We start from the raw sequence: 20,213 nt of genomic DNA on the forward strand, positions 1-20,213 counted from the left end.
CTCAATGTCATGCCCGAACGAGTTCAATGAACGAAAGTTCCGCTTTGAGTGACTTGAAAGTTGATGAACGTAGCATATTTCTGCAGTCTGAACGGTTTTTGAACATTTCGTTTTTTGTTGAATAGGTTTCTTGAGAAGCCCAGTTGACAACATATGGTTGATGAGCCTTCATACTGTATGTAGTGGGATAAAGACCGTGCATGCGTTCCACTCAAATTGGTCCAGTTCCAACCTCAAAATATTAGACAAATGTAAAAAAAAAACAAAAAAAAAACCTGGTTCATTATTTGTGGAAGATTGCTCTTCCGTGACTTATTCATTTATTAGTGTGTACAGTTTGACACTGTCAGACAGTATTAGTATTTTTCTTCTTATTTTTAATGTGTATTACTTGTGCGCAATATTAAAAAAAAAAAAAAAAAAAAAAAACACCATGGGCGCAACGCTTTTCTATTGGCTGCTGCTAGATGACGTCACTTCTGTGTGACGTACTTTCAAACGTCATTATTAAATCATCCCCGAAGGCTCATGCATTTAAATTAATGAGCAAAGACTAAAACGAAAGACATTTTTGCTCTAATTATAGTTTTAGTTAGTTTTGTAAAATGTAAAAAAAAATGTAGTTTCAGTTAGTTTTCGTTTTTTAAAAAGCAATTTCGTTTTTATTTTATTTCGGTAACAATATTGTTTTTCGAATTTTTTTTTTAAAATTAGTTTTAGTTAACTAAAGTAACCTTTTGATGGCACCAGTTTTTCCCGATACCCTCCCTTCTTACTTTGACCATCTCCAAACATTTTTCTTTTGTCTATTTTATTTGAACTGAGTCAAATGCCATATATATATATTTTTTTAGCATGTGTCGCGGGCCACTGAAAAATGGATGGCGGGCCGCAAATGGCCCCCCGGGCCATAGTTTGGACATTACTGATATGGTGCATTTTCCTGCGTGAAAACGGAAGACCCCGCCTTTAACTCATACCTAGTTTTCCCACCCCTCCCTCTTTCAGCTGCCCCTTCATACTGACCCTAAATTGGTGGGTGCTTTTCTGATACAAAGACAACCAAAAAGGTGCGATTTTTTTTTTTTCTTTTTTTTTTTTTTTGGTGGCTGAATGTAGCAAAACAACTCAGCTTCCTCGATTTTTCACAATAGCTACAGTGTTTTTGTTTTTAAAAATTTTTTTATTATTATTTTTTTACATTCACATTTTTTATTTTTTGGGGGAAGACTGTTCACAGTTCAGGCTAGTTTATGCAACTGAATTTGTGAGAACACAGTTTGGGAAAGGCTTTTCCCCACTGTCAAGGATTTGGGTAAATGCTCCTGCAAATGCAATGCGTATGGAACAGAACACTCTGTGAGTCTGCGTCCGTAACATGTCAACATGCGGATTGCAACACACGGAGACTTATTTTTTATTTTTTATTTTTTTTGTGGAAACAAGCAGACAAGGCAAGCGACATATTGCAGACAGTGGATGATTATCGACTCAAGTTTATGACGTTCATCCGTCCCAAATCCGCTCTAAGCCAAAAAAAAAATTAATTAAAAACAAAAACAAAAAACAAAACAGCTATTGGCAGGTGGGCAGTTGTATTTCTCCATCGATGCAATACTGTCGCATCTCCAGTACGCCGTCATGTCTTGTCCTCCAGGCGCACCTGAACTCGATGACATCATCATGTTCGGAGTATAACTTATTGTCACGCCTGTATTTGAATTCGACGTTGTGTCTGCTCATGAGATCTTTATTCACAGTGCAGGGCTCTGCAAAAAAATAAAATAAAAATAATCGTCACGCGAATCGTCGCGGCAACTTTTCAAGAAGAGAAACGTTCGAGCTTCATTTTTATTCATCGGCACGAACGCGTTCACCTTTTTTTTTTTTTTTGTGAGATTTTTGCCGAAGCGAACGTGAGACTTACTGCGGCATTTAATCTGTCCAATCCACTCGCCGTTCTCGCAGGTCATGGTGGCTCGCCCTTCCATTTTGTAGTATGGCTGACACTTGTACTCGACCGTCTCGTCATGTTGATATCTGGATCGGGAGGACGTTGTGATGTCCCCGCCGGCAACGTACGGCGGACGCCCACATGGCAAGAACGCTAGAAGGATTGGCGGGAAACAGAGGCGGTCATTGCAACTTTATCTACAGTCGATTCAGAAAGTAGTAATACCACTTTCAATTTTCACCAAACTTTTTCATTTGAGGGCCACATACAGAAAATCAGAAGGACGCAAGGGCCACATCATGTTATGTTTAGTCCTAAAAATTGCTTCTATTTTTTATTTTATTTTTTTGAATATTTAGAAACATGCTACAGTATATTAACCAATTAATTTGTAATATGGCATTAGGGTTATTATAGTTTTGTTGGAATTTTTCATGAGTTTTTTTATTTATTTATTTTTTTATTTAGTTTTAACTAGTTTTCAGGGTGGTTCTCTTAGTTTTTTTATGAGTTTGAGTACTTTAATAAATTCTTAGTTTAATTAATTTCAGTATTAGTTTTAGTTTTTTTTTTATGTGTATTGTGCGCAATATTTAAAAAACACCATGGGCGCGACGTCATTATTCCAGGTTTATATCAAAACAAATCTACTAAAAGTCACATTTAAAATCATCCCCAAAGGCTCATGCATTAAATTAATTAGCACAGACTAAAACGAAGGATATTTTTGCTATAATTAGTTTTATTTTAGTTAGTTTTGTAAACATAAAATGTAGTTTCAGTTAGTCTTTTTTTTGAAAAGCATCTTCGTTTTTATTTTATTTCATTAACGAAACTGGTTTTTGAATTTTAGTTTTTTCGTCAGTTTTAAAAAAATAATCTTTAAATAACCTTTAATAGCAATCGTGTTTTTCGACACCCTCCATTCTTACTTTGACCATCTACAAACATTTTTGTTCTTAATTTATTTGAACTGAGTCAAATGCCATTTTTTTTTTTGTTTTTTTTTTTTAAGCACATGTCGTGGGCCACTAAAAAAAATGGACGGAGGGCTGCAAATGGTCCCTGGGCCGTAGTTTGGACACCGATAACAACCGTGTGTGTACGTGTATATAAAGTCCTATTTTGTAAAAACAATAGCCACGCTTGCCTATTGTCACATCGATATGCTTTATGGACATTATTTCTGGAATTTCTACCATGGATAAGTACGTTTTGTGTTTAGTTATTTTGTCATGTTTAATTTATTCTGAGCTGGGGTATTTTTTTGTCTTAAATGTCCGACTCATGTACTATGTGGTTATCTACCCCCCAAAAAAAACAAGTTCGCAAAAGGTTTTATTTTGAAAATATACCGGATTTGCCTTGATGCCGACGCCCGACTTCCTGTCCGGATCTCGCAATTTCCTTAGTTTCGGGAAATTCCGCATGAGGCGTCCGGGAAAAAATAAAACTCTTGCGAAAAATAAAATAAAATAAAAATATGCAATTAGCCTTTGTGACCTTACAAAGTATTACTGCTGAATGAACAGAGCAATTTGAGAAGCAACGAGTATTTTACAAATGTCAAAATTCGAGCTACAGTATTTGGTTTCTGTTCACTTCCGTGGCTACGGAAAATGCAATGTTACCTCCACAAGTTGGAAAAGGATCGCTCCACTGCCCATTTGGAAGACATTCAACTTCTGCCTTCCCTCGAAGCACCTGATTCCGCGTGCGGCAAGAAAACCTCAACTTTTGTCCTGGTCTTGCTCGTGTGCCTTGTAGACGAGTTTCCACGCGTACATTAGCAGGCACGTCTGTGAGCTGGCATGGTTCTATTTTCAGAAGGAAAAAAAACAACGTATGAAATCAGATTTCAGACTTGCTAGTGGTCAAATACACGACTCGAGTCAATGACCCATACAGTTTTCATTTCAAGCAAAGATTTCGTGGCCTCGTTCGAAATTGTGCCGTCAAAGTTAAAGCGTTAACTAATTAATTAATCACAAAAATAATCATTGCGGCCAGATGGAACTGTTTGTGAGGTTGCAGCGCCCTCTGTTGGTCAGTTGATTGGTAGTTTTTTTTTTTTTTTTTTTTTTTTAATTCTAGTTAGGCACGTCTTGGCCACCTATGTTTGTTGTTAAGACCCATGCTAATCGACAGACGAAGTTGGTCGCGACATGTTCTTAATGTGTGCGTGCATTCGCAGGTAGGTGCCCAAGTGTAATTTGTCTTACATATTCATTTGGGTAAATGTTATTTGTACTATTTTGGGACTGATGTACTCAACTCAACTTTATTTATAAAGCGCTTTAAGAACAGGCGTTGCTGTATACAAAGTGCTGTACATAAACATCAGTTTCGCAGTAAACAAGAACAAAGCAAACATTTTGAAGTGCGAATACAGTTTTTTTTTTTTTTTTTTTTTTTTTTTTTTTTTTACAAGTAAATACATTATACATCAGTGAACAAATAAGTAGTGAATAAGTAGCTCAGTTAAGTAGTATTGTATTACAGTCACACAATTGGTTCTCTTTAATTTATATTGTATTGTATTTGCTTGACAGAAACCACACGCATAAATCCCCACCCCATCAACCACAATTAAGCAACAGAAAGAAACAAATTGAAAAGGAATCATTGCTTCACCCGGACGAGTTATGTTCTAACCGGACATACTTGCGATTATCCACCTCATAATTCATTTCTACCAGCAAATCTTTTTTCAATCATGTCTTAGCTCAGATTAATCAGACTATTCATTTGATGACAGCGGATGGTTGCGTTTAAGGTAGCGCAGGTTGTATTAGACTAATGAACATAACTACATGCGTTCAAGTAAAAGCGAGAGAAGATTTGTTCGTGTCAAATTATTGGGGTCATTTTTTTTTTTCCCCCATTTTAAATCATGCAAGTAATTAACCGATTAGTAAAAAAAAGAGGACGAGCGTGTGCAGTGGATAAAAAAAAATGTTCTCATAACGTTAAATGTCAAAACAATTAACACAACAGGTGCTCTTTAAATTTGGCGGGCAAAAAAAAAAAATGCTGATTAAAAAACCTTTTTAATTAAGCGATTAATCATGATTAATCATAGTTCAAAGATGCGATTAATGTGATTTAAAAAAAAATCTTAATTGTTTGACAGCTCTCGTTCAAAAACACATGCAAATACATTCGGACATACTCAAAAGATAAATGTGACATACATAGGATATTTGCCACGGTCGATTACTTGTGCATGTGCAAGTCAATACCCCGTGGCATTATGGGAAAAATGCCTCACCTACATAAACAATGTTTTGTTTTGTTTTTTACTTAATTTTCAAACATATTAGTATCATGTAAGCCAAATGCTTAAAAAACAAAAAAAAAATTCCCACTCACATGCGCAATTAATACCCTGCGGAATTATGGGAAAATATGCTTTGTTTGTAGCAATTAGCCTACAAGCACATTCGAACGTACTCGCAAGTATGTTCGAACGTATTTTACGAGTATGTTGGAAGTAACGTACTACTCTCTCCAAAATATACTCTCCAATCCCAATTTTTTTCCACACTTCCTGACTTTGAAGGTCGCCTTGTGTCTTGACCTAAAATGTTGTCGCTTTTTTTTGCACTCTTGAATCTGAAAATAGGAGCTTGCTTACCCGTGCAAGTTGGGAAAGGGTGTTCCCACTGCCCGTTCGGCAAACATTCGTTTTCTTCAAATCCAGTCAAAACGTATTCGTCACTGCAGCGGAAACTTAATTTGTGTCCGATTCGCGCTGCTCGGGTCGCTGGCGACAGCTGGTCGATGCTAAGATGAGGGCCGAGCTCTTCAACGTGACAAGAAATGTCTGGTGAGAGATGAGCAATATTATCACAAATGAATACAGACTTATGAGAATGATGTTGCGGTTGCTACGTGATGGTGACATTGACAATCAATTATCCGTATATTGTGTGTCAGTTACCTTCACAAGTCGGGAACGGCCTATCCCAGCGTCCATCTTGACCGCACCCGACCAGCGAGCTGCCATTCAGTTGCTTCCCGGGAATGTTGCAGCTGAACGTGATGAAGTGGAGAGGAAGGACGCCCTCGCTGTCTCGTACACCTTCGATCGTGACGCCATCCTCGGCACGCGGTGGGTCGCATCTCTTCGCTTGTGCAGACAGAACAAGGTTAGCCCGCTGACCCAAAAGGGGAGACAAAATTGTGCCTGACATGCAACGTTACGAGATATCTTTTGGACGTCATTGTGTACTGTATCGTTTTGGTTGACGCTCAGTGTTATTTTAACTTCTAACACTAATGTAATCTAATTTAATATCTCAGCTTCTTAGGACATTCGCAGGTCCTTTTTGAAACATTTTTCAAAACGGCACAGTCGGCAGTACAGCACACTTGAAACGTGTGTTAAGCTCAGAAGCTTTCATCGTTTCGATCCCTCAACGAGGACCGCACCGCGTAATCCATGGCGATGTGAATCTGAGACGCGTAATGTCGCCTGCGGAGTCCCGCAGGGTTCGGTACTCGACCCTCCGTTGTTTGGGTTCGAACCGCCCCCCAAATATGAAATCAATGTGTGATCAGTTGTTGACGAGGGATTCCATGAAATGAAATACATTTAGCTTCTCTCATCCTGAATGATTTCAAACTTACGTTCACATACTGGGACGTGGCCGCTCCATTTGTTCAGCAAACACGTCCTGGTATCGGTCTGACTCACCATTTGATAGCTACAAGGAGTTGAGAGGAGACGAGAGTGTTCACAACAATATTGGTAGTCGTGAAAATATCATCATACAAAATAGGGCTGCACGATATTGGAAAAACATGCGATATGCTTGCTGAACATAGCGATATCGATGTTATTGCGATATTTAACTCTTTTACTGCCACACGTTATCAAAGACAGAGGCTGTGATCATTGACGAAAATAGATACAATGCTTCCATCTGCTGGCCATAGTTTAGAGTGTTTTAGATTCCACAACCCATTGACCAGGCAGCGCTGCACTTTGACGTTGCACTGAGAATTAAAAATTGACGTGATTTAACGTTTATGGCAATATACGTCGTGATTTTACTGATCGTTATTAAACGTTTTTTGGCGGTCAAAGAGTTAACATGTCCTTAAGGAAATTACATTTTTATTACCTAATGAAAGAAAAACATTTTTCATGTGGCAAAATAAGCAACCTTGATTTAATCTTAGTTAATTAATTGTAATTATGTCTTGATAATTGTCAACTATTGAATGGAGATGCACGTTTTAGTTAGCATATGACTGGTCAAATTCATATTAAAAAGCATAAAATTCCATATAAAACTTATTGCATGCCTTTGCGATATGCATATTACAAGGGCCAATATCGCGATATCGATATTTTTTTCGATATATTGTGCAGCCCTAATACAAAATGATTAAATATGTTTTTTTTCGTATGAATTTGTTTTATATCCACCTACCCCGGTTTGCAAAAGTATTTGATAGTTGTCCCGAAAACAAAGCCATCGCCCTCTGTAATTTCAAAATGGCCATTTGGAGTTTCTCCGGGATGTGGACATGGCTTCACTGCAGTGAAGAACAAAAGTTTGCAAAATAGCAAATTTGAGATTTGGGATTAGTTATTGAACTGAACCATTTTGTGTGGTGTACATTGCGTAGCAACCATTTTATTTGTGGTTTTGTTACTTTGAAGCAACTTTAACGTCACTCATTCGAAACTGCCGTCAGCCACCCAAAAGACACACTTTTGCACGTTTCACGAGCGCTACCAAAAAAAATGGCTTTTGGACTCACACGAGCAACGTTGTCGATCGAGCGCCGCCCAGCCGTCGCTTGTGCATTGATATCTGATGGGGAGCTCCGACGCGTAACCCGTTTCGCAAGAGAACTGTATCGCATCGCCTTCTTGATACTCGGTCTTCGTGGCCTCGGCAACGAAGGCGCGAGGAACATCTGGAAGCGTCAGGCACGCTAGCAAAACAGCAACACGGGTTGAAGCGGACCTCACACACTGTCCCGTAAACTGGAGCGACTCTTGTCTCGCTTCACGAAATACGGTAGCCCAAAAGAGTCAAAATTCAATAAATAAATAAAAAAATCGTTTTTAAAATAACTATCCTGTCGATAAAAAACAGACAATTATGTAATATGGCCATTCAATTTTAAAATGAGGTGTTAGTATTATTATGAAAAGTGTTATGGCAGGGGTGTCCAAACTACGGCCCGTCGTTTATTTTTATTGATTTTTTGTTTTTTGTAGTGGCCCGCGACATATGTTAAAAATTGCATTTGACTCAGTTCAAATCAAATAAAAACAAAAATGTTTGGAGATGGTCAAAGTCCCAATAAAATAACCTTTAACAATTAAAGGTTATTTTAGTGGGCTAAAACTAATAAAATAATAAATAAATAAAATGATAAAAAAATAAAAATAAAAATGAAGATGCTTTAGGAAAAAAAAGAAAAACAAACTGAAACTACATTTTATGTTTACAAAACCTTGAAAAATAAATTAAATGTCATTATTTTTTCAAAAGTATGACGTTGTTGAAAATAATCATTTAATATTTAATCAAAACAATTTTTTTGTACATATTAAAGAACAATATGAACACATTTCATAATAATACTAATGCCTCATTTTACAATTTAATGGCCATATTAGATCGTCTATTATTTATCAAAAGTATGGTTATTTCAAAAAGGCTTTTTTTTTTTTTTTTAATGTATTGAATTTTGACACTTTTGGGCTTCCATACAATATTAGGTACACATGCACAATATAATGCAAAAGTTGTATGACATCATTTTTTAGTCTCATATTTTGTCTCAAAATAGAAACAACCACAGTAAGTCAAAGTCAAATCAACATTTGGTGGTGTCAAGAAAAGCCAAATAGCTTTCAGCATCGTATGAAGCGAGATTCTAAAAATAGCTCCACTTTCCAGGACCTCCTCGATCCAAAACATCAAAACCGTTCATCTCCCTCGAATGTGACCAAGGAAAGAGTCGACCTTACCATTTTCACACCAGGACACTCTCGCGTTCGCCCAAAGTTCGAGAAGCAAAAGTAGCAAACTCGGTCGCATGACGACTCGCGGCGATCGGCGCGGAGGCCAAAACCTGGTGACAAATGTCGAATTCTGGCGCGTTTGTCCTCAGTTGCCTGCAGTCCCCTGGGGAGCGCCGAGGGTCAAAAGATGGACCGCCCCAGTGGGAGTGCAACGCCAAACCGTGATGCATTCGTGCACTCCGCACACACTACACCCCCTTTCCTGATTTGCTTGCCTGCTTGAGCAACTCTTGACATTTTCGCTGAAGTTGACACACAGCAACTGTGTGGCGCAATCGTAAATCAATATCCTGCCTTGGCAACAAACGCGGACCGAAAGGCTAAACCGACATCTCGGGAAAGAGCAACAACAAGAACCGCAAGCAGCAATGTAGCAACAGATATTTGAATGTCATGGGCAAGGAACGATACCGATTCAACGATGAAAATCTGCACGTAAAACGAACAGCATTATCCGATGATTCGTCCACTTCGGTCCATAGCCATCATAAATCCTTGTTTATAACCTCCAGTGTTTTATTTGGTATTCTAAAATAGACCAGTATTTATAAATTATTTCCTCAGTCCAAATAGGGATGTAACGATAAGTGCAATATCGTGATATTAAAACTGCCACAATATCGTCGTCGTCATGTTCACAATATTTAAATGCAACACATCTGTGAAAAAAAAAAGTCCGGTTGATTTCCATTTCTGCAGTTTTAGCACCCTCTGGTGGCTAGTTTTTTTTATTTTATTTTAGTGCAATTTAATTTTCATTAGGGATGTTTTAGCCCTTCTATGCTGAAAATCTACACTAATTGTCAGATGAAGGGATAAAGTCAATATGTGGAGAAACTCAATGTGTTAAGTAACAATTAATTAACAACATATTATAATAATAATAATAATAATTAATAATAATAATAATAATAATGTATGCAGTTGAGTACAAAAGCACAATATTGTATGAGCTCTTTTTTTTTTTCTTTTTTTTTACAATATTGTGACCTTTTTTAAATATCGCCAACCTCCCCACAATATCGCGATAATTATCGTATCGTGAGCTGCTTCATATCGTGACAATGTCGTATCGTGACGTTTGGATATCGTCGTTACAGTCCAACTAATGTAACGGGCAAGCCACCCTTTTTCCCCAGGAGAGCAAAACAAAAAAAAAATCCCAAAAAAATCCTGGAGCCGTGCCTAAACGAGCGCAAAGTCCATCGTAAAATGGACTCGTGTACTCGGCAATCCCGGAATGAGAACAAATTCTATTTACACAAAGAATTTTGTTCATTCTGATGCACTTGTATTCTTTAAGGGCAACATGTGCCTACATTGATCGCCCCCAACACGATTATTTTTCATATTAGGTTGTTACGCTCTGTCGAGAATGTGTCAATATGCAAATTAAGGTTGCAACTGGTGAACGTGTTTTGTTGAAAGAATTAAATTATAGATGATGAAGTCATTTGATTATTTGCTGTCATCAAGAGAGGAAATTTGGGATGAAAAGCAGTCGGTTCTTCAGCGTCTTCGCTCCTTCTCCACGTTACCATTGTTCAGGTGACAGGATGTGGTTGTCTTGGTATTAACGCTATCAGGAAAAGCACCTGTGCATGGTCACAGTAATTATGATTTTTTTTTTGTTTGAATTGTCTCTCAAAAAGTAATTTCGGAAATAATAATGACATCCAGTAAAATTGGTATTCGTCACCTGATCAGGCATACCTCAAGTTCTACTCTAAAGTGGTTACCTGAGTCATTTTGCACTATACACTGTTTTATTTAGTTGTGTTTCATGGTTAATAATGTGTTTTTTTAATTTTATTTTTATTTTTTTATTTTTTTATTTTTTTTATTTGTTAAAGGAAACGGATTCATCGGAGTTGCCACTCTTACACGAGAGTGCTGAATTAATTTTTTTTTTTTTGATTGATTTTTTTTTTTTTTAAGGAAACTGATTCATCGGAGTTGCCACTCTTACACGAGAGTGCTGAATTCAATTATTTTTTTTTTTATTGATTTTTTTTTTATTTTTATTTTTAAGGAAACTGATTCATCGGAGTTTCCACTCTTAGACGAGAGTGCTGAATTCAATTTTTTTTTTTTTTTTAAACCAATGCTTTCATCACACAGAGAGGTCGGTCAGATTTGAATTCCAAAAGAACAACAATTAAAATGACGCCTACGCCTCCCAAACTATAATTGTTGGTGGCACCCCCCCCCCACCAAAAGTCGCTCGCACGTTTTCCTCACCGTCACATTGAATTGGTTCACTCCAGGTGCCGTTTACGCAGGTTGCAGAACCCCCACTTTTTCCACCGTGGGGACAGCGATACTCGAGGACCTCACCGTTGAAATATTGTTCTCGATCGTCAGTGAAGGTCATGATGAGTTCCAAACGTTTGGGCTTGGAGCAGTATGCTAAAAATACAAGAACATCAAGTTAGAGCTTGCTTATCTGTATGTGTGCTGCGGTGTTGAAAATTGACAGCCTATGCCAGGGGTGTCCAAACTACGGCGCGGGGGCCATTTGCGGCCCGCCGTCCATTTTTTTAGTGGCCCGCGACGTATGCTAAAAATGGCATTTGACTCAGTTCAAATCAAATAAATAAAACAAAAATGTTTGCAGATGGTCAAAGTAAGAAGGGAGGGTGTTTTAAAGGTTATTTTCGTGAACTAAAACTAACGAAAAAAATAAAATTCAAAAAACAGTTTCGTTAACGAAATAAAATAAAAACGATGATGCTTTTTTAAAAAAAAAACAAAAAAAAAAGAAAACCAACTGAAACTATGTTTTATGTTTACAAAACTAACTAAAATAAAACTAACTAATTATAGCAAAAATGTCCTTTGTTTGAGTCTTTGGTAATTAATTTAATGCATGAGCCTTTGGGGATGTGATTTTAAGTAGATTTGTTTTGATATAAACTGAAATAATGACGTCGCGCCCGTGGTGTTTTTTTTTTTTTTTTTTAAATATTGTGCACAAGTAATACAAAAAACAAAAAACAAAAAAAAAAAACTAATACTGAAACTAACTAAACTAAAACTAAGCATTCATTAAAGAACTAAAACTAATAGAACAGAACAGAACCATCCTGAAAACTAATTAAAACTAACTACATTAAAAAAAATGGAATAAAAACTCAAACTAAAAATTCCAACAAAACTATAACAACCCAACTGACATATTACAAATAAATTGGTTTATATACTGTAGCATGTTTCTAAATGTGCAAAAAAAAATAAAAAAAAAATGCAATTTTTAGGGATAAACACAATTTCTCTTCATAACATTATGTGGCCCTTGCGTCCTTCTGATTTTCTGTATGTGGGCCCTCAAATGAAAAGTTTGGACACCCCTGGTATATGCTCTTGAGATGAATGAATGAATATGTACAAATGTACACTTTGCAAATTTATTTGTTTTTCAGTGTGATGCTATTGATCAAAACAGCAAATTCCAAGTCAGAACAATTGCAACACCGAACAGAATACTTCTCAGGTGGGGGGGTAAATAGCACTTTGGACAAGTCTTGGGACAACGGAGAGTAAACCCTTAAAAACTTACGTTTACACTTGAGGAGCATGTCCCATTGGCCATTTTGACATGTGATTGTGTCTTTTCCTTCCATCGAATATTGCTCGCGGCACTCGAGAGTTACTTGAGAGCCAGGCGAGTAATTCTTCTGAAATGAAGTCAAAACGACGGCGTTCTCAACTGTGGGAGGCGGATCGCAGGTTCCGGCGACAGCTGCGGGACATAAAATAGGTAATTATCTTATGAAATTACAGCAACAAAGCATCGAAGACTTTAAAAAAAAAAAAAATTATATGCTGTAGGTTCACTTTTACAATATATATTAACTCATTTGCTCCCAATAACGTGTAAATACGTTTTTTTTTAAAAATGTTTTAAGTGTCCCAAAGATGTATTTATGTTTTTTTTTTGTTTTTTTTTGTTTTTTAATGCTAGAGCATTCAGAAGGCTTTGATGCAGCCTCTCAACTGCAAAGAACGGTTGCAGAAATGGTAGTTATTACACAAACGGCCAGCAGGTGGCAGCAGTATAAGAGGTCAACCACAGCCATGTTGAAAAGAAGCTCAATTACAAGTTTCAATAGATTTGTGAAAATTGATGAAACTTAGCTCTCTTCTAATGCTAATTGCTGCAAAACGGAAACAGATAGAAATATACTTTTTTTTTTTTTTTACCCTGATGAAAAAAGAGACTTTAATGTTTCTTTTGATAGGTTCCATGTTTTTATTTCAATCGAACAACAATATTCTGTGGGCCTTGGAAACTCAGTCAAAATTCAGTAAAACGGCCGGGAGCGAACGGGATTGCTTCTGGGAGCGAATGAGTTAAAAAAAAATATATAAAAAAAATAATAATTTTTTTTTGTACTCACGAGTGCAGATTGAGTTAAAGGATAATCCACTGGAATCCCATTTTCCGTCCACACACGATAAACTTTCAATCTGAGATTGGTATCCCTCCCTACAAGTAATCCGGAGGCTGTGTTCTTGTCCGTTTTTCTTCATTTGGTGTCTGATATCGGCATTCGCAATCACGGGCATTTCCACACAACTATTGTTTGCTGCATTAGAAACACATTTGAATGTTAATTGAAGAAAACGGCGACCAAAATGTAATGTAAATGTCTCTGTCACACTGTTGTCATTATGGTTCAAGTTTAACTGTCATGACTGGGTCATGCCAGGGTTAAGTTTGGGTCATGCCAGGGTTATGACCGTGAGGTCAAGTGCCCGTTTCGAACTGAGGTTAACCGGCGTCTAGTTTCAACCGATCTTAAGCTATGTGATGTCAGGAGCTATCTGATGCCAAGAAAGAATTATGGTTCAAGTTTGCAAAGGCGCTTAACACTGAGAGGTGTGAACCCTTACCCACGCATTGTTGCAGTCCAAACCACCGCCCATCGATGCATTTGGCAACACCCCACCAGCCTTTACTGGCAAGTTTAAAACCGTGATCGCACGTGTAGTAGGCTCTGTCATTCGAGGCACCCACAACAAAGCCGTGGAGCACCTCCGGTTGCAGACATGCTGTCGTAGCGTACGAAAAGAAGAATCCCATCCCATCAAAACCCAAGGCAGTCAAAGCACATTTTTAACCTCCGTGAGCATTTTTTAATTGTTTTTTTTACCTGAACAGTTCAGAATCCCGATCCAGCCATCCGAACCACAGGTAGCGGTGAATTTTCTTTCAGGATCATTTGAACATGCGTACTGGACGGTCTCGTCTTTGCTGTAACCGTCCTTACTATTGCGGATGATGTCCGCATTGCTGAGGTCAAGTCGTTTACATTGGTGATCTGGAACAAGTCAAAAGAGTTGCTGATACAAAACTGACCTGTGTCCAATGAATCGGATTTCTCAAGATGGCGGAAAACATGGCCACTTTTTTTTTTTTTATGTAATGCTGAAACTCACATTACTGCTCTTCAATGTTCCCAATGATTTAGCAAAAGTACAGATTTTTTTTTATTTTTAAAGTCTTTCCAACATTCGTCCATGAAAATCAAAACGAAAATGTTCATCGTATTCCTTACCTGAACAAGACACAGTTGCATGCCAACCATTTTCAGAACAAGTTATAGTATACCAATCTTGAGAATCTTTGCACTTAAAATAGACTCTTTCATCTTTTTTGTATATTTGCTTGTTTGCATCAACAACGTTTGCACTCGGGATATCCTCGCGGTCACACGTTATTTCTGGGGGAGGGCAAAGAGAGAGAGACGCACTCCGTTAATGCTCGATGTGTGTATTTCCCCACTTGATTACATCGTTAGATTCTATTACTCCTCTGACAACTATGACTAAAAGAACAGAGTCAAACCTCGGTTTTCGAACATAATCCGTTCCAGAAGGCTGTTCCAAAAGCAAATTGTTCGAAATCCGAAATAATTTTTCCCATTATAATTAATGTAAATAATTTTAATCCGTTCCAACTCTCAAAAAACTTTTTCCAATTTATTTATTATTATTATTTTTTTACTATTTTACACCATAAACTGCACCGTATACTGTTGACCATAAATAGAAAAGGGTAGAAATAGAAGATATCCTATCTAAAATGATACAAAAAAATAAAAACACTTTCTTTCTTTGAACCCATGATTAGGGGCTAATACACGATGCAAAACTAAAAAAAAAAAATTGAGTTAATAATGAACAGCTTTTTCTCCCGAGTGAGTCGCGTTCAGGTACACGCGTCTTTTTTTTCCCCGAGTGAGTCGCGTTCAGGTACGCTCGGCTTTTTTTTTCTGTTTGGTCGAGAGCCAATTTTTTTTTGGACGAGGTCTAAGACATAAAATTCACAAATTTTCTGGTCGAAAACCGATTTGGTCGAGGTACAGAAGCGTTGGAAAACCGAGGTTTGACTGTACAGTAAAATGCAAAAATAAATAAACAAGTTACAGGATTAGTCCGTCATGAAAGGGAGAGGTGTTGTGCCGAGTGCTATGAAGCAGCAGAAGCAACACAACACGGGGCTAATTTACCGTAACTTGATTTAAGAAAAAAAGTGGTATTACTACTTGACAGGATAAAAAAAAAAAAAAAACTACTTCATTCCAAAACTTCCCCAAAATGAACTAAATGTGCGATCTGATTGAGACAACTTGGCACACCTGGACCAGAGAGGCTGAAGGGAGCTGATTGGTTGATACAGAAGGAGCACAAACGTCAAAACGACCAACATTCCCCCCCAGTACTTATATCTTTCAAAAACCAGCATCAAATTGAGTGGTCTTTTTTTTGTTTTGTTTTTGTTTTCAGTACAACATACAAGAGTACTGTAATCATCATTACCTTGGCAGGGTGGATCTGGTATCCAACCGTCTCTGGTGCATGTGACATGTCTGGAGTCGTTTGTACGCTTGTATCCGGGCCTACATTCATAGTCAGCAGTAGAACCTAATTTTACTGTATGCCAATTATAGAGATTCCACCACGATACACTTGAGTGCCGTTGCCTAATGCAGGTCACCTCTGACAAAAAAAGAAAAAAGCACAAATTGGAGATATTTAGTCACCAAGACAGGAGCATCATCATTATCATCATGACTTGTTTTTTGGAGCTCTAATAATTTGTAATGACACCGGCCGGTCTACCCTGACATATCGGCCGAATGCTCCATTCTCCATCGTTTTTGCATCTTGATACTGCCGACATCTGCCGGGGAGTTGAAATCCAGTAGCTGTCTCCACACGTGACAGTCAGCCGGGCACCAGGTGAAAACAAGGACGTGTCAGCGGGTTCGTACCTGGTTCCGCCAAGGGCCGGCAGCGACACTTTGCATTTGACCGCTGCAACGTGCGGGGTGGGAGATTGAGCAAACGATACGATGACTTGTTCGTCACCTTTCGCGGGAGGGATACCGCGCAAGCACTTGCCGTCCTGCGGCGGCACAAGCTGAAGCAGTAACTCTTACGTTCACATTCGGGTCTGGGGATCCACTCGGCTCGGATTCCAACTTTTGAGCACGTTGAAGGTCTGTCTGTAACGTACTTGTATTTGGCATTGCATCGGTAAGGCAATATGTCGTGTTCTTTGTACTCTTGAGCTCTTCCAGGTTCCATAAAAGCATTTTCAATCTTTGGCACGCCGCACTTGACCTCTGGGGATGAAGAAAATAGACACGGATGTCATGAAATCTTTTTTTTTGAAAAGACAAATGACAGATGATTCAACTGTGAAATTACACGGGCCATTTTTGCTCATCTTTACAGGGTCTCCACGAGCCATTAAGAAGCATTAATCTATTCTAACTAATTTAGCTTTTTTTCTACATGGGCCTGGTTGATCTCCTTTGCTCTGCTGCCACCTGCTGGCTGTTTGTGTAATAACTACCATTTCTGCAACCGTTCTTTGCAGTTGAGAGGCTGCATCATAGCCTTCTGTATGCTCTAGCATAAAAACAAAACAAAAAACAAAACAAAAAAACGTATAAATATGTCTTTGGGACACTTAAAACATAAAAAAAACGTATTTACATGTTATTGGGAGCAACTGAGTTACAGAGCGTTCCCTTTTTTTTTTTTTTTTTTTTTCCCCGCACAAATGTACCTTCACATATTGGAGGCTGGTTGGTCCACTTTCCGTCTTCTTCGCAGGACATCTCGGATGAGCCAGTCAGGACTTCTTTTCTATTCTTGCAACTAAATCGGACCACGTCGCCAAAGTTTGCGTCTTCCAGCTCCCCGACCACTTCAACATTGTCGCCCACGTTGACCACGGGGCAACGTGTCGCTGAAAGAAAAAAAAAAAAAATCACGTAAATCGACAGCTTCACTTTCACGACGCTCGGGAGCAGCGCCACCGATTTGCAACGCCGTCGTACCTTCGCAGACTGGAATGTTGCCGCTCCACCCGTTTGCCATGCAAACGCGGTAGTTGATCCGACTGACCATTTGATAACTGCAACAAACACAGACAAATGTAAAAAAAAACAAAAAAAAAAACGATTTCACGAGAAGTAAATGTAAAGTGAAACTGAATTATGAACGATGCGGTATTTCATAATTGCATACCCTTCACGGCAAGTGTACTTGACTTGTGAGCCGAAGACGAAATCGTCGCCAAGCTCCAGTTCAAATTTTGCGTTCGGGGATTCGCCAGGGTGACCACATGGCTTTGCTGAAATACGCAAGGAAGGGGCCGGAAACAGAGATATTAAATACGTAACGATTAGTATACAGGACAAAAAAATATATATGCTAGTGTACTTTTTAGCATGTTGTAAGGTGAGAAACATAGCACACAATTACTGCCAGATCACAAAACAGCGATTGTAGCGAGGCAACTTTATTTATAAAGCAACTCAAAACTGCTTTGCATGTAAAAGCATAAACAAACCCAAGAACGGCAGACATTTTGTAAAGCGACGAGCACAAAACCAGCTTATTAAAATTACGAAAAGAACAGACATTTAATCACATTTACCATCCAAAAGATACACTTTTGGATACACTCGTTTTCTGAAATTACAAAAAGACCGAAGAGTGTAAAATGGATTTTAAGGAAAGCGCATACTGGATTTAAAAGCGTTTATACTCGAGACTGACTTCAATTGACAACTTATTCCAGTTGTTTGCGGCATAATGGCTAAATGCTGCTTCACCCTGTTTGCTTTGGGTCTTGGGCGCCATTAAAACACATTCTAACCCAAAGACGTATAAATACGTTTTAGTTATATGTTGTCCTTCACTCCCAAAAACTTATTTTTACGTTGTTTTTTCATGTAATAGTATACAGGAGGCTTTGATGCAGCTTCTGACATGAAGAGGTGGCTTAATGGCCAGCAGGTGGCAGCAGAGCTTAAGAGATCAGCCAGGGCCATGTTGCAACAAGCTCTTTTTGAAAGTGTTTTCAACAGGAATGTGAATAACGATGAAACTTAGCTACATTCTACACGCTAATCGCTGCTTCAGTGAAAATAGCCGGGAGTGAATGAATTAATTAGACCCGAGTCTGCACACCTCAAGCGTTTTACCGGCTTTGTATTCCATGACCATTTCCTTTAGGCATTCACGACCCAAACCATTCATTCGTCGTTTTATAGTCCAGCAGCAGAATTTTCAATTCGATTCTAAGACTCGATTGTGCTGTGAGCGCAAAGGGTAGTTGTCAGTATTTTTATTTTTTTCTATTTTACCTGCGATTTACAATAATAATACAATAACCTTGTACGTAACAAAAACGGTAAATGCATGAAAGTAAAGCAAGAATGTTATCTTACGTTCGCATGGAGTACTCCGAGACTCCCAGGTTCCGCCGGCACAGGTGAGTTTGAAAAATCCAGTGTAGCCAATAGCGCAGGCCACTCTCACTTGCTGCCCATTCTTGTATGTACTGTCCATATTTGTCGTGTCAAAATTCGAATTGAACAGGCGACCGTTCACAAAATCGTCCCGTGTACATTCTGCAAGACAAAAGTCAAAATCGTCCGCGAAGGGTTTTGTAGTTCCGCGTGCACAATCTCAAGCAAAGAGTGACTTGAGCCGACATGGATCCATTCGTACGCCGATTTGGTCTTACCTTGACATTTGACAAAGGTCACCGTATGCATCCACAAGAATAGGACGCAGCTTTGGGCGACTGTGTTCATTTTTTTTGCCTTCTTCACTCTCAACCGCCGAACACAAACTAAAAACGGAGACTGCGGGACATCAGTATACGTAGGAAGATTAGACGGTGGATTACGCGGCAAAAAAAAAAAAGAGATTGCACAATGTATTTACGCAAGTCCCCCGTTGTGTCCAATCGCGTAGTCACGGGGAAAGGAGAAAAGAGCAAGAGATGTCATCCATGCACAAATACAAACGGGAAACGGATCACCGTCAATGACACGTTTGATGTGAAATAAATCGTAAACATTGCACACGTGTTTGCACACGTTGCGGATATTTATTCTACGGTTCAATAAAGTCGGAAATGATATGACACGTAACTTACTTGAAGTAATCTGCATGTACAATTCGATAAGTTTTTTTTGTTTGTTTTTTTTACGCAGTTTAACCGTTTGCTCCATGTTGCAACCGTGAGGTTTTGTTTATTTTTCTTTGTTTTGCCTTCTTGGTAATCATTTGCAGAGATCAATAGCGCAAACAAAATCCGTGCTACCATTCTCGCCAAAGTTCAGCATTGAAGGCGTTGCTGATTTACAGGGTGAGAAAAGTAGCAGGCGCAATTTGTGATTATCGTCGCTAAACTATCCTCGTATTTCACAAAGTTATGAACGCTGCACGAGGCTCGTTTGGGATTTGAATCTCGAAACGCCACCGGGTTGGTTGAGAGATGCAAACGATGCAAACGTTCTTTCTCAAGTTTTTGGTACAACATGTTTTGACCAGTTATGTCACTGAATAAACCAATATTTCCCAAACTGCTAATCTGTCTGCTGCTGCCGGGAACTGTGAGTCAGTCGGTCACAACTCGGAGACATCATGTTTGTATTGCGATAGACTTCTTTACATTGGAAGTAAATGATAAAAGTGAAGTGAATCCTTTGAGTTGGGAATCTTTCCTGGCAATTTCGGATCTTGTCAGGATTAAGATGGAGAATAAAGAACAAACTTGGGGACACAACTTTCTTTGTTTAGTGCGTTTTTTGTTTTGTTTTGTTTTGTTTTTAGTAACAAGCTCGTGTCCGAGATCGTGTTAATTTTATCTGCCATTTTTAAATTCAG

General features: G+C 38.5%; 1 protein-coding gene and 1 long non-coding RNA gene across 2 annotated transcripts in view; one reads left to right on the forward strand and one right to left on the reverse strand.

Annotated features, from left to right (window-relative positions):
- Positions 1-1,410: 1,410 nt before the first annotated feature.
- On the reverse strand, positions 1,411-19,443 carry LOC144027236 (complement factor H-like). The gene is made up of 21 exons (XM_077534622.1): positions 19,063-19,443; positions 18,764-18,946; positions 17,556-17,661; positions 17,366-17,442; positions 17,092-17,274; positions 16,457-16,642; positions 16,137-16,331; positions 15,834-16,013; positions 14,570-14,734; positions 14,165-14,332; positions 13,905-14,063; positions 13,409-13,597; positions 12,568-12,750; positions 11,250-11,417; positions 7,396-7,501; positions 6,587-6,663; positions 5,898-6,086; positions 5,592-5,780; positions 3,586-3,771; positions 1,928-2,107; positions 1,411-1,769 (listed from the first exon to the last, which is right to left on the reverse strand). The coding sequence occupies exons 1-21, from the start codon at positions 19,130-19,132 to the stop codon at positions 1,576-1,578; spliced, it is 3,333 nt and encodes a 1,110-aa protein (XP_077390748.1). The 5' UTR covers positions 19,133-19,443; the 3' UTR covers positions 1,411-1,575.
- The window catches only part of LOC144027244 (uncharacterized), a 117,730-nt gene continuing 102,844 nt past the window's right edge, over positions 5,328-20,213 (forward strand). The window contains exon 1 of the long non-coding RNA XR_013285407.1: positions 5,328-6,105. This is a non-coding gene — a long non-coding RNA (uncharacterized LOC144027244). The remainder of the gene's footprint in view (positions 6,106-20,213) is intronic.

This window comes from Festucalex cinctus, chromosome 10, assembly GCF_051991245.1.
Source record: "Festucalex cinctus isolate MCC-2025b chromosome 10, RoL_Fcin_1.0, whole genome shotgun sequence".
Taxonomy (NCBI): Eukaryota; Metazoa; Chordata; class Actinopteri; order Syngnathiformes; family Syngnathidae; genus Festucalex; species Festucalex cinctus.